General features: G+C 37.0%; 1 protein-coding gene across 4 annotated transcripts in view; it reads left to right on the top strand.

Annotated features, from left to right (window-relative positions):
* Positions 1–15,748, top strand: part of LOC101168884 (roundabout homolog 2) — an 80,264-nt gene that overhangs the window by 33,355 nt on the left and 31,161 nt on the right. For all 4 annotated transcript variants that reach the window (XM_011482443.3, XM_011482444.3, XM_020708200.2 and 1 more), the window contains exons 6-9: positions 1,190–1,317; positions 6,122–6,246; positions 9,043–9,214; positions 9,488–9,693. In XM_011482443.3, the coding sequence (XP_011480745.1) occupies positions 1,190–1,317; positions 6,122–6,246; positions 9,043–9,214; positions 9,488–9,693 (631 nt within the window). The remainder of the gene's footprint in view (positions 1–1,189; positions 1,318–6,121; positions 6,247–9,042; positions 9,215–9,487; positions 9,694–15,748) is intronic.

Raw genomic sequence — 15,748 nt, forward strand, 5'->3', positions numbered from 1 at the left:
ACTCACATTTTTTTAACTTCTGCACAAGATAAGGACTTTTACATAAAAAATAAATAACTTGTCTTTTAAAGATGAATAGATTTAAATAGTTAAATAGTATTTTTTGTCTTTCACACACAGAAATGTGCATGTTATGTGCACAAACCAATAAAGAAAAAACGTTTTTTTTAAAATAAGCTGCAAATTAAAAAAAACATTTAAAGTGTTAAAATAAAATAAAAATACATTTAATCATCTTTTCACCAGTTGATACTCAGCAAAACACTCAAAGATTACAATGAATACAATGAATTATGTTTTGAAAAAGTTTAGTGAAAAAATACATCATTTTTTGAGACTGTAAGGGGTATTGTTAGTTTTTATATAGAATAAAATCTGTTTTTTATTAATATTCGTCACAGTTTGTCAAAGCAGCGGTGACTCAAATCTTTCTGTGAACAGTTTCGACATAAACTGACAACAATTTTGAGTTTTTATGTTGCAAGGTCGTCTTTTGTCTACAGCCTTTCAAATTATCTGACAGAAAATGTTGTTTTGTATATTTGTTTAAGCAACTGTGTCCTTCAGTCTTCTAGTCTTAAAAACTGGAACCATAAATAAATAAATATGTTTTGACCAAGATTTTTCCACAAAAACATTACATAAAGATCTTTAGTTGAATGTATGTTCCTTTTTGAACAACTGGATTCCTGATAATCAACCAACCGTTACAGCAATAATTGGAAAAACAAGTGTAAAAGCAAGAAACATTTGCATTCATTATTTTTTTCTTTTAGTCTCTGACTTTCTTATCTTTTATCGTGTTTTTCTTCTAGCTTTCTCCTTTCGTGTTTCTAGGGTTAATGAAAAAAAGGGGATCAAACGTTTTATGTTTCCAAAGACATTGACAACTTAATTATATTTATATTCTGTTGTTTTTTGTTGGCTCTTTGGAGATAAATGTTTTTTTCATGCAGCTAAATGAAAAAGTATTCAACACTTTCATTTAATGGCCACCGTTTCTTGATTTGCAAATATTCCATTAACCCTTTGGATGCCAATGATAATATCTAAGGACTGATTTATGCATAATTCTATTTAAATAGTTGACAATTCTGTCAGGAGAGAGAAAGAAATGACATTATTTTGTTGCACTTTGGATTAGTGCCTTTTTTTGCAGTTCTTAGAAGGGTAATTTCTTCATCCTCAGGTTTGAAATTCGCAACGGCAACAACCTGCGCCTTTTCCGAGTGAAAGAGCAGGATGAAGGGACGTACACCTGCACATCTGAGAACAGCGTGGGCAAAACGTCGGTTTCTGCCATGCTGCAGGTCCACGGTGAGGAATACAAAATGCTAATTGAACATGAGAGCAGGCAATACAACTGCATCGATATGCAGCCTGTGCACATGTCAACGTCTAATGTTCAGTTGGGTTTTTTTTATCTGAGTTTGTGTGCCAGTCCAGGGGTGGTGCCAGCAGCTTATGCTAAAGCGTATGGATTACGCCATTTGACAGATGTTTGGTGGCTGTGTGCTTTAACTCACTGCCAGAGAACAGTCACAGTATTAATAAGACATGACTCTCCCTCTTTTCCCCTCTGTCTCTTTATCTCCTTCCTCTTTCTACGTTAGTGTCACTTTTTCTTTCTCTTTTTTTCTGGCTTTTTTCTTTGCTGTGAATTAAAAACAGTGAGATGACTTCATCCACTAAGCCTTTATCAGTGAAATGAAATCCAAAAGCAAGAGTTTTCCTTTCTCATTTTGTGTAATTTTTATCCTCTGTTTTGCAGCTCAGTCTCTCTTTTTCGTTTAATTAATATCAATTTCTCTCCATCATCTTTCAATTTCCTCTATTATTACAGGAAGCTCACTCCATGTTTAATTTTTTTTTAAAAGAAGGATTTCTTGAGTGAATCAAGAAAAAAATGTAACTTTCCCCCTTTTTTAGTTAACCCCGTTTTCTGTGGTATTTCTAAAATCGTTTTAAAAGGCAACAATCAGAGCTTAGTGGCGGTAATAAGTCCTTCCATTAGATGCTGACATGTTGACAACATGCTTGTTGCTGCAGTCAGGCATTTGGTGTGCCTCAGTCAGAGTGACTTAATGTACAGCAGATTAAAGACCCCTCTTCCACACACATACACACACATCTGCTGCGTGGAGGGGAGTGTGTCATGGTAATGTTACACCATGTAAATCCTTTTCTGCAGTAATGCAACTCAAACACCATAATGTCTGCTGCTTAAATACAGATGCTAACTGGCATTGCCAAGCATTTAAGCTAAACATGATGATGGATGAGCACATATGCTTTGACAGATGGCTATGAAACTGTTCCTCTTAAAGACCCACTCCAATGAATATTGTGTTTTTGGTGTTTTTAAAATTTTCTTGTGCAATTTTTTTGATGGTTGAGGAAATGTATAAAGAAAATGAAGATGAAAACAGCATTTTTAAGTATTTCTTTATCCAAATCATTTTGTCCTGAGCAGACAAAGAAATAAAAACATTTTAAAAAGCTACGTAGAAACTACAAGTAGAGAGCCCCCGGCTCCCTGCTTCTCTCCATTCCGATGCATCCATTTGCAGACAAATAGATCCGAGTATGTATTTGTTTTCCTTGTCTGAGCTGACATCTGGATCAAAACTGTACAGCTGTAAAGCTCAAGTATTCCTCGCCATTTTTGTGGCACTGCTAATGTTAAGTTGGAGGTGTGAAGGACTGTAAGCTAGCGGGAGAGCAAGTAATCAAAGGTACGATGGTAAAGAATGCAGGCTTACTCCATGCCAACAGTCCTGCCAAGACCTTTCTCATAAGCCACTGCCGCTCAGCAGAAACTATGTTCTAGAAAATGCAACAGGTTTTTTGATCTAGGTAAAAATGGAATAATTGCGGCTCAAAAACCACTTTGAACGCTTTTAAAATAGATCAAAAGATGATAGGAGTTGGACTGACGAGGAATCTACAATGAGCAAACACTGAGACACAGATGGAAAATCATAAAATATTGAATTATGGGGCCTTTTTATCCCTTTAATAAAATATTTAAAAAGAAAATGAGTGTTTTCAAAACATTTTTTCGTACCAAATATTCATTGAATAAGGCTCAACATTCAATTTGTGCAAACCACATAAAGTAAAAGACATGTGCACCCACGTTTGTACGTTATTTTGAAACTAGGTTTCGGAAATGTGTAAATGAATTTTCATTTACTTTTTTTACAACATATTTATGGAAGTGTACGGCATTCAATGTAAAAAAAAAAAAAAAAAAGGGATCTTTTTTCAATCTTGTTCATGTTTAAAGAAAAATAGACTTTTCTTCGCTCTAATTTTTTAGAATGCAATACGCTTTCATTTGACCAAGTAATAAAACAAATCTGTCCTCCATTAGGCGTTTCTCGCATCTCCAGGGGGTAGCAGTAGCAGCACAAAAGTTAAAAAGAAACGGTTTCAGACCTCTTCAGATGTAAGAAAGATAGAAGAGTTTAGTTGACTTTCAAAATAAAATAGCTCGATTCAGCACACTCAAACATGTGCACACATACTGTACAAACCCATTCGATCTCTCCTTCTCTTCGCGTATTTTTACTTTAACTTTTTATAGTATTTTTTTCAAATATCATAAGTCTTTTTTATTATTTTCATATAGTAGCTGTCACACGGAGCCCTAAGCTTCTGAAAGCCACAGTGGAGCTGCAGATGCAGCAGAATTGTGCTGCTTAAGCCCCACAAACATGCTTGATGGAATCCTGCTTCTCTGATTGAACAACTTTAACTCCTGGGAATAGGAGTGTGTGGATTTCTGCACAAAAATGGACAGTCTTTTTGTATCTCAACTACAGAAACGATAAAAGGAGTTCTATGAAACTCCTATATAATATCAGTAACATGGAAACGTGCTTTATTCTTGCTCAATCTCTTGTCAGTGGTTTGCTCTACAGTTTGAGAACCCTGGACATCCTAGAACCTCAGCGAAAATCAGTAAAACAGGAATCTGTGATAAAAGACCAAGAACATTAAACAATTTTTATAACAAGTTTCTTATTATTGATAAGCATGAAACAAATCACTTTGTTTATAGTCCTCTCTTAAAAATGGCGAATCTACTCTTTCTTTTGCTGGATTTATACATGAGTGATTTTGTGAATTCTTTTGACATTTCTCGGGAAACAACAAAGATAGCGAAAACATGGAAGAATTGATGAGTCATGTTCTTTGTCTAGAGTGAAAAGGTTACCGTATTTAGTTTAGCCAACATGGTACAAATGAATGTAGATTTGGGTCCAATCATTGATCAATCGATAATTTATAGCTGTTAAAAAGTGTTCCAGAATGATTAAGCTAATTTAAATTTAAATTTTTCCATTACATGGATTAATTTGTGGGATAAAGCCAAAAAGATGAAACACACCCAACTCTAGATGTGAGAATGAAAGAAAGAACTGTCAATCAAGTCACACTGTCTTATGTGCACAAGTGTGTTGTCAATGAAAAATTAGAACAATAAAATATCTAAAATTATTCACCTCCATGACTGATTTCTTAACCCTAAAGAACCCAAGTGGTTCAATTTGTGTACTCATGTATTTTTTTATTTGGCTGCTTTAAACTGCTGCCACCCAAAATGAGCAAAGAAAAATGGTCGAATTCACTTAAAAAACCAGAAGAGAATTCTTCTTGGGTTCTCTAAGGTTCTTTCTTTTTTTATTTAGCAAAAGAATTGAAAAAGATTTTTGAAATTATTTGCATTTCTGTTGTAAATTTGGCCCATTTTACATGAAAGTTCAAAGGTGATTGACTTGCCTTTGAGAAAAAAAAGCCACTTATAGGTTACCTAGTGAACAGACCCTGCTCCGCTTCAGTATTTTTCCTGCTTTTGGCAGTAGGTCATGGATTTACTCCTTTTTATCAGATGATGAAAGAAAAAAAACAGATAAACAATCGATGAACGACTGTTTCTTGAACCGCTGCGGTCACTCTCTGTTACCCTCATCAGACCTCCACAACTTGTGAGGAGAAAGTGTCAAAATTTTGTGTGTGAGTGAACACCATATTTGCTAAAAGATGTTATCAGAAGAAAAAAAAAGGATTCACAAAAACATCTCACGTGGCTTTGATGTTGTTTAGAGTGTCTCTCGGTGAGAATGAGCCACATCACAGACGATTCACTTCTCTCCTATCTACGGCCAAATTCATGTTGAAGCATCACTCACGTTGCTCCAGAATCCATTTAGATTACTCACATATTTGATGTTTGTCGAAAAAGATTTGAGCTTGAAGCTGGAGGAAACCCTGCAGAATGAATGATTGTTTTTTACCTGTGTGAGCGCACAAATACATCGAGCAGACGTTTGAAGGGAAGACAAACGCAGGTTAGAGAACAGTTTCGGCCAATTACACAGAGTGGAGGTCTAGGTGGTGGTCAGTGGGAATTTGCAGAAGATGTTGGCGTGGATCATGAAGGGATCTGAAATTAGTAGTGTCATACCTTTCCAAAAATAACAGTGTAAATGTCATCAGGATGAGACTGGATAGTGCTTCATTTGTGTTTTTCTATTTGTTTGGGATGATCTGGACTTGAGCTCGCTGACAAAATGGAGTTGATGAATATTTGACTGCTAAAGATTGCATCCAGGATTTGCAGCAAATGTAACCATTCACCTCTATTTTTCCACTTTCTTTCTGTGAATTCATCCAAGAATATTTTTCTCTTTCAAACATGTGACTCATCACACATTGCTCGATACAGTAATTGTAGCATTTCCCTTACACCCTGTGATTGAAAGAGCACCTGACTTCTGAAGTGTACAAAAAGTAGGACCTGCTCCAGCATCAAAAGTCAGCTAACTCCATGACGCATCACTACTGCAGCTTTCAATGTAACAGCATGTTCCTCACAAGAGACTTTATTATTAGAAGAAAAAAAAACTCCAATTTGAAAGCAAGTCTTTTTGCTAGTGTGACTTCTGTAATTTTCCATTTTCCAACAAAAACCCTAATCCCCCACCCCAACCTTCAGATTGAAGAATTAGGTCATTAGCTTTGTAAAAAAAGAAAAAGAAAAAAAAGACAAATGTAATTTTAATGCAGAAGGCAGCCCTCTAATGGATGTTCCCTGTCCCTTTTATACTCCCAGTACCGCCACAGATTGCTACAAAGCCCCGAGACCAGATTGCCACCCAGGGGAGGAGCGTCACCTTCCAGTGTGGCACAACAGGAAACCCTCCACCTGCCATCTTCTGGCAGAAAGAGGGCAGCCAGGTAAGAAACATTACCAGAGCACAAAAACATCCGGGGATGGTGAATTTTGGAGTGGGAGCAACATTTCGGACAAAAGAATTTGTGTTATGGTTGTCTTTGAATTGTTATACATGTGTGTTGAACCTCTTTTGTTGTTATTCAACAGACCACTAAGCACAGTTTTTCACAGTTCTTCTGTAAGGCGGCGGTGACTCACAGGCAGGTTTCGTCTGAATTGATGATGACACCTTTTTTGTTCAAGCTGCCCACATTCGTTTTAGACACTTTTGCATAAGTAGGGGAGGGGTGTCATATTGGAGGATGTTTCATGTTGACAACAAATGTTCCTCCTGTTTGCAACCAGAGCACACTTACTGGGATGAGGGTGGAGGAATAGTGGGCGAAAGAAAGGCAGTTTACTGGAGGTGTGCCAGGCGGGTGAATCGCTTCCCTGGGACAAACCTGCAGACACGCTGCCCTCCTTTTACATTACCCTCAGCTATTCAAACAGTCCCGCTCAATTAGCAGCTGGGTTCACCAACAGGGATTACGGGTTTGGGTGCTGTCAGTCTCCGGGATACTTGTGGCGTGGCTGCTTGGGGAGTATTTTTCTATATTTGGTGGATTATCTGTAGCCGCATAACCTTGGTCGGTCTGCTGAAATCTAAGCCTCTTAATGCAATGAAATGGATGGCTGAATAGACTGATGCTCCCCCCTCATTCACATCTATGTCAGTTTAAAAAAAAAAAAAAACTACATAAGAGAACTGTGAGTGAGCACCAGCCTCCATAACAACAACACCACTCTTATTTTAAAAATTGTGTTACTTTTTGCAAAGAAAAAAATCAACAACACATTGGAGGTTATTTTGTCAGGTAATGCTGTGTCCATTAGCTCACAAAAGTAAAATAACAAAAAAATATCAGTAAAAGACGTGGTGATTGTACTGTTTGCCGGTACTTCAACAAGAAAATATTTAATGATCAAAAAGGAATTTCTTTAAGAAACATGTACAAAATAATAAAATGTGTGGAGCCACTAAATCGCCAGGATGTCAACTATATAGTTTTGTGCTACGAAAATTCTATATCTGTCTTGTCAATGCAAAATTACAAGTTCCTGATCTCCACTAACTTATTATACTGAATAGATTTAGTAGTAAAAGAATGCATATCATGCAAAACTGTATTTAAACATAATATATATTATTTTTTGGGGCAGAAACATTGTGAGTCACTTAATGTCTAGAACAGTAAGGTTGGTAAGAAGAAATGCAACACATTGGGTGTTAATTTAAACAAAATAAGTAAATAAAATAAAAACTAAAATTAAAAAAGCCAGTGGAATATGTGGTGGTTTGCTGTTTCTGTAAACAAAACTGATTTAGTGATTAAAAAGAAGAATAGCTTTAAAAACAAGTAATGAAATGTGTGGAGCCTTTTTGTTATCAAAATGTAAATATTATTCTGTGACCCAAAAATTAAAAATTGGTCTTGCTGATGCATAAGTACACCTACTTTATCTTCATTAAGTAATCAATTTTTTAAATTTTTACTGGAAATGTATGCATATTGTGTAAAAGTGTCTTTAAATATGCTATTTTAGTCAATAAACAACAAGAACTGAAAGGAAGTATATATAGAAATAGCGAGTGATGGATTGAATGCACATGTGGCATTATTGTATTTTCTTCTAATTTTTTTTTTATTGTTTCATAATAATCTGTGAAATAAGATATTTCAGTGAAGAAAAGGACATTTTTCAGTCTTCTCGCTATGAGTGTTTGAAGAGAGAAAAAGGAAGCCTCATAATAAAAAATCTGATTTTGGATTTTTGTAACCATATAAAGTCCACAGGACAAAAACTGTAAAGATGCTTCAAAGATTTCAGCCTTATAACAGAACTCAGCAGGAGATGTCTGCAAAGGTTGATGTTGGAAAAATTGGCCACCCAGGCCTTTAAAGGGCTTAAGGCTGACCTTCAGCAATCACAAGTGTGCTTTTTCTGCTGTATCAGAAGCAGAGCACTAAACCACGGAGAAATCTGTCGAAAAAGACCAAAGAAAGGACAGAAAATAAAAAAAAAGTACCAACAAGTGATATCCAGAATTCTTTAGTGAAAGTTAGAACTTCTTGCCCTTCTGCTAACTGATAAACTCAGTCATGCTTTTTGATAATGAATATTTTTTCTTTACATGAAATGAACAGAACACAGTTACACATATATGTCCCATAGTAAAACACAGCGGAGGTTCTATCATAATTTAGGAATTAGGCACTCAGTTCCAAAATACAGTTTAGATCCAGTATTCATGCATTGTTTTGACTTAACTCAGAAACTGTTGAAATAATGAAACACATGTAACATGACATAATGTAACACAATAATATCAGGCAAAAGATTTGAAGAGCCACAAGCCACACATTAAACTAAATCAAGCTTTCCCTTGTGATTACAGAAAATCCAGTTTGTTTGCTTTTTTACTTTTTCAAATCATGGGCTTTGTTGTTGATCAGCAACACCAGTGTATTCTACTGTTCAGGTAAATGTATATTTTGTTCAAATGATGTCCAGTGGTTCTGAGAATGATATCTACCACTGTGTCAAAATAAAATGCAATACTGCAAATGTCAAAAACTATTTTATAAAGATTTAAGAGAATTACTGTCTCATGGGTCAGCGGGGTGTATTTAAACTGAATTGTGTTTCTTTTGGTGTTCTTCTGCTTTGTTTAGAATTATCTTTTTTTTATATTCCTTTCAGAAGTGGTTAGAGTAAGACACTTTTCCCCATTTTTGTTGTGTACATGTGTCTAGATGCTGCTGTTTCCTGGTCAGCCACCATCACAGTCAGGCCGATACTCTGTTTCCAAGAGTGGAGAGCTGACCATCACGGATGTTCACCCTGAGGACTCTGGCTTTTATGTGTGCCAGGCCATCAGCGTGGCGGGAAGTGTGCTGACCAAGGCACTGCTGGAGGTGGAGGGAGGTGAGACTTTGATGCTGAGGATGATGTCTGAGCCTTCCAGAGGTTTACTTCACATCTTCAGCTAATGAGGGGAAACACACTAATTGCTTAGTAGGAGCCCATGCTGGATGAGGAATGACTTTAATGTTCTTTGTGCAGCTTGTAAACAACAGATTTATGATTTTTACTGCTGATTGTTTCACGCCTGCTTGGCTTCTAAAGTGTTTTGCATCCATACAGCTGGCACTTTGCTGTTTGGTGTTTGTAAGTGTTCTGTTTCCGTTCCTCCGCCAGGTCCTTCTGGGCGTATCCCTCCAATCATCCGGCAAGGCCCCGCCAACCAGACCGTCTCCCTGGGTGCGACGGTGCAGCTGCATTGTCGCGTGGTCAGGGGTACTTCAGTGAAGATCTCATGGGAGAAGGACGGAGAGAGACTTCAGGGAAATAAACTCCGACTAACCTTGATGGAGAACGGGACGTTGCAAATCACTGATGTAAAGGTGTGTATGTGCGAGAAGAGTGCTTATGGGAAGGGCTTTGGAAAGGTTAGGCTGTGAAAGTATGCCTTCCTTTGAAGAAAAAGGAGAACTGAGAGATGGAAAACTACAAAAACCCAGCGGAATAATAGGACGTCTCATCTCTGACCTCCTGTCACCTTCTCGGCAGCCCACACGCTGACAGATCTTTATCTAATTTCAATCCCAAATTCCATTTTCGGCGGCAAAATTAAGGTGAGACTGAGATTCAAAGGGCAGTCTCTTTAAGGCAGTGCATTATCTCTCCAGCGCAATTATGTGCTCATGCGCTGTGTAATTGTAATGTTAATGAAGGCGCTTGTTTATAAATGCTAATGTGCTCTGCCTTGATGGAAGAGGATTCAGGAGTCCCCTTTGTGCCGTAACCTCATCTTGAGGTCAGTGAGTGTGTGCAGGACAATACAAAAGCAGCATCAATTTCATTAATTGACCAGCTATCGCTGATTAATCATCTAACTGGCTTTTAATTAAATCTTCTTGCTGGACTTTGCCTATTCATCTCCTCGCCCTGCTGGGTCTCCGCAGCAGTGTGCAGTAAACATTAGGACTCGGTCCGCTGCACCTCTGGGGCGGGGAGGGGGAATCTGACATGCCAATGTGCTCAATGGAACAGAAAAGATGCATTAGCGGGGCATGGAGGGGTTGACATTAGGGAAAAAGAGGAGAAATGGAGATGACGAGTGACGGGCTAAAAATATTCAGCCCACAGATGCCCCAAACAGGTATCAATATTTTAGCTGAAAAAATAAGAAATAAGAAAGCTCCACCTGCCTGCTGTACCGTCTGTCATCCAGAAGTCGACTCTGTGGAGGATGATCTCATAGGGTCTGATGGTAACTCCTCAGACTGGCTCAGAGCCAGAATTAGGCCACAAGCATGTGGGCTCATGCATATGAGTCGTGTCAACAGCCATGTTTACAGCCACTGTGACTCCATGAGGTCCCACCAGGGAATACCGGGAATTCATAGCGCTCAATCCCATTGCATGTTTACAAACCGGGTGCCAGCCATCTCTTTTTTTAATTACATTGGAGAATTTAATATTTATATATTTTCATTGGCTGACGTTACCTAACGTTACGTGGTTGTGGAGGATCTAATTGCAAGAGACTGACAGTAGACATGACAGATTTTAAGTAGAATAAACTGAAAGTCATGAATAAAACAAAACCAAAAATGGAAAGTAGGAAACTCGACAATTTAGCATGGTGGGCTGCACAGTGGTGTAGGGGTTTGGATCACGGTTTGGTCTTCTTTATGTGAGGTTTACATGCTATCGTTGTGCATGCATGGATTTTCTCCTGGCTCTAAATTGTCCCTAAGTGTGAATATAAGTGTGTGTGTGCGTGTATATGTGTGTGTGTGCGTTGTTGCACAGTCCTTCAATGGATTGGTGACCCCATCCAAGGTGTACCCAATATTATGGCTTAGAGAGACTCAAGCAACCCCGTGAGCGCAAAAGGGATTGAGTGGGTTTGGAAAATGGATGAATGGATGACTTAACATGACCAGGATGATTAAAAAAACAAAAAACAAAAAGCTTTTACTTTATTCTGACATCAGACAAAGATACTAGAGACACAAGAAAAAGATGGCAAGTCGCCAAAGGAAATGAAAGAGATTATGGATAAGATGGATGGAACTGTTACGCTGGATTACAATCGGTTGTTTGTTTGCCAGCCGGAGAATATACAATTATAGTAAAGAGGAGCACTGCTTTAAAACATTGTTACTCAAAAAGATGTAAAAAGTTAGGGTTAGGGTTATGGGTTAAGTACAGACACTATAAGAAACAGCACAGATGCAAATAAACAGTTACGATTGATGCGATATGTAGTCTGAAACTTCCTTACAAACAAATGTTTGTAAGGAAAATGCAAATTCTGGTGTTTTAGGGGGAAAAATTGATAAAAAGAGGGAAACAGATTTTTTGCCAAAATTCTATAGCAACCAAGAACAAACATGCAATTTCAAACGTTTGTTTGAAAATTGTGTTTTTTATGTGTTCTTGTAGCAATTTTCTGATGATGGATGACATTTATTAGGAAAATTAAGCTTAAAATTGCTTTTCTCAATACTTCTTTATTCAATTAATTCTGAATCAGAAGGGAATGAAAAAATGCAGTTGGGAAAAGATAGTTTATATATTGTAAAAAAAATATTGGACAGGCTACAAGCTCCCTGATCTGCTCCATTCTGATATACTTGCAGACAAATAGATCCATCTACAGTATGTCTTTGTTTTCATCGTGCCACACGTGGTGCCAGACCAGATGCCAGACCTGGCTCCAAACTGTATGGCTGGATAACTTCAATATTGCTCGCCATTTTTGATGCATCGCTAATGTTAGGTTTAGGGTTGACTAGCGGGGGAGCTCATAAGTGGATTAATGACGGGAAGTGGGTGGGGGGGATGTTGTTCGGTAACGACAATCCCACCACGACTCAGAAATGAACTACTGCTGCTCTGGAGAAACTATATCCTAGAAAACGACAGCTTTTTTGATATTGGCAAAAACAAAAAGCATAATCATAAATAGAACTAGTGGGAACTTTTTCAAAGTAGATCAAGAGATTATAGGAGTTGGACTTTAAATCAGGGGCAGAGCTACAGCCACAGCTGCCCCCTCCAGTAAAAAGCTTTTCCCTAAACTTGACCCCCCCCCCCATCAAGTATCATTGTCAACAAAGATGAAGAAATGATCCATACAAGCTTCCTTAAGCACTGCGAAAATAATAAAAGTAATGTTTTAAATGAAATTAAAAACAAGAACAATAATAAAACAGTTAGAAATATACATTTTTGATACTTTCATTTGTAATTGCCTTCCACTCCGCTGCTTTGCCATCCTTCCAAAGTCATCTGCCCCCACCCCTCCCTTAAATGTCAAGTCTACCCTGTCACCCATGACTACTACTTTAACAACATTGCAAATCATAAATTGTTTTCTTTCTCTGCCGCTTCAAGATATCTCCACACCCCAACGATGGTAAACTTGCTTCTGATGCTGATGCATTCATTGTGGTTGTGTGGTGAAAATTGAACTAAATTAGTGAGACTTATTGTTGGGTTCAAACAACCTGCAACATCAGAGCAACTCAAAAAGGAAAGAAAGGCAACAGACCAAATGTCCCTTTTTCAAGGAGAGCAAACAGAGATCACACCCAGAAACAATCTCTCTCCACTCTGATGCATATTCTGCTGCTCTCCCCCTTAAATAAATTGTTTTGGGTTTTCCCTAAGTTACACATGCGCTGTGCTCTAAAAGGGGGGGCAAGAAAGCACAGCTGCAGCACGATTAGAAAACATTAATTGCGACATGTCTATCTTTTACAGTCTTCCCACATCATCTTCGGACCTGCAAAGCCTTTTCTCACGGATAAACTAACACAGAACGTCCTTCGATGCATTCTAGACACAGTTAACACACAAGTTTGCAGGAAGATGCTGGAAAGACACAAAGATAATTGTTTTCTCCCAAGGGTGTCACCTCCACCTTTCTGTGAAACAGAGTTGGACACAGACACTTCTGTAAACATGATTATATCACCTATGTATAGCTAGGTGATGCATAAAAAAGCAAATATGAGACAACTTATATACATTGTTCCAACACATATCCAAGGATTTTTTTTAATTAGTTTATTTTAAATGTTTCTTGGTACTGATTTAGGGTTTGTTATATTAAAAAAAGTTAATAATATTTTATAATAATAAAAATAATAATAATTTGACATTCCAGAAAAACAGGGGAGAATAATTTCTAAATAGCTTGTAAAATAAGGAAACATCATTTTGTACAATGAAAGAACATTACAGCAGAGGCATTACATTCACAACATGAATTACTGCCTGTCTCCTTCTGTTACTGAACAACTGATGATCAATGATGAACACGCAAGCGCCTTCAACAGTTCCGCTCCCAACGATGGGGCAGAGAAAAAGGACAAGACCTTTTTGGTTGATGTTTTGCGGAATATTGAGCTGCATAAATCAATTAACAGACCTCTCTTGCACAGCTTAAAAGCAAATAAACCCCATTACTGAAGGAAAGCAGACAACCCTCTCGCAAAAAGTGAAAAAAACAAAAGAAGAATGCAGATGTGATTCTGCAAAATGCTATTGTTGTGTAAAAAGTAATACAACCTTTTTTTAAGTTCATATCAAACAGTGAAATACTGATTAGATTTACATCACTGATGTTTGAAAGCATTACAGCTTGGTAGAAGTAAAACAAGTTATATGGCTTCACTTCTTTTGCACAAGGACAAATGTAAATGATTTCTATCGTTTCCTCTGAAATTAACATTTGCAAATCAAAAGCATCCAACCCCAGCGAAATCATTTTCGAAGCAGCTGATTAACTTTCTTTTGCTTGATTAGTCAAGCAGCTTTGTAAAGAATTTCAGACAAACAAATCCGACACGACATAATCAAGCTTTTACCTTTACCATGCTTTAAGAAGTATTCGCCGCTTAATTAATGTTCAACTATTGAATATAATTGTTTTGTTGCGTTCTCTTACCTTTATCAAGACTTGTGTTCAATCTGCAACCAAATAAATTGCAGAAATTCTTAATTAATTTAGCTTTATTTTGTTGATAGTTTTGGTGGGAAATAATTACAGTGTTTTTGCATGACATGCATTTAAATGTGTGCAGTGAAAGACACTGAACTCGGTGTTTTAACAATGAATCATAGATCTGTGCGTGCAGAGAAGGGTGCTGTTTAGCTGCGACAATCCTGCAGGGAGTTATGACACAATGCTGCACTCGCCTGCAGCTCAGTTGAGCTTTTTGATGCGTTTCAGCTTTTTTTTTGTGCCGGATTTTATGACCTGCAGTGTTCCCGCTCCAGTCTATTCTGGCTGTTCTCATAAGCAACAGGCAGCAGTTTTCAGAGAAGAGATACCAAAGGCTCCACATAAACAATGATTTGCTCCATTGCTCAAGCTGCACTGTATCCAGTTCCAGTGTTGTGTGCAGCTTGTTTTGGCTTTTTTCTGTCTTTTTAATTGCTGTCTAACTGCACTTCTTCGGTAATTTCATCAATAATTTTCAGCTTGAAAACATTTGATGAATGTAATTTAGCCCTAATTAGAAGCCCCTCGGTACAATGACATAATTGATGTAATACAATGAAGGCTGCATTTACTTAAAAAAGAATAAAACAAAAACAAATTTCTTCTGGTAAACTTCATGACCATATATTGATAAGACAAGAAAAATTTACAGAAATACTTTTGTTTCATTTTCTTTTGTTTTAGAAACAATACATTTATTTTGACGCCAAAAACATAAATTGTTTTTAACTATTTTCCTGGTAAAATATTACAATGATCACAATATACTATGTTTTAGACTGTAGCCGTATCAAAACACCCTTATTAGATATGCTTACTGTGTAAAAGAAATGTAAAAAAAAAATTAAAACCCTTTTTTTCTAAACAATTTAAAAGTCTGCTCCACAAAAATAGCCCAAACCCAACTCATTTACCAGCTAAATATAGCTTAATTTGGAAACAAAAACAAACTGCAAAACCTAAATATTAATTATGTTAATAAAAACCCATGTTTGGTTAAAAAGAATTCCTGAAAACTGGAAATCTGTATTTTTGTATATTTGTTAAATGTTTTTGTTAAAATGTTTTGTCTAGGCTTAAACAAAAAAGGGGCGCTCTTTCTCACCAAATCTTCCAATTTTTCTCAATATAGTTATCTTGGAAGGTTTTGAAAGAACATAAAAAATAAAATAATTAATTTTGAAACAAATGTCTTTGTTTCAAGCCTAGTGAATTCAGGTTTAGCATAAAATTAGCTAAAGAAGTTTAATGCAACGTCATGTTAGGTTTACAAAACTAAACAGGTCTGGAGAGCTTGTTAACATAAACCTATTAGCATAGCTGGTTCGTTTGGCATTTCAGATAAATCATGCATTTTGTGGCACAAGAACCAAATTTGGCATGGATTTTAGGATCTCCTCTTTCGGAAAAGCAGGTTAGCCACGATAAAAATCCAA

This window comes from Oryzias latipes, chromosome 13 (assembly GCF_002234675.1).
Source record: "Oryzias latipes chromosome 13, ASM223467v1".
NCBI classification, from domain to species: domain Eukaryota; kingdom Metazoa; phylum Chordata; class Actinopteri; order Beloniformes; family Adrianichthyidae; genus Oryzias; species Oryzias latipes.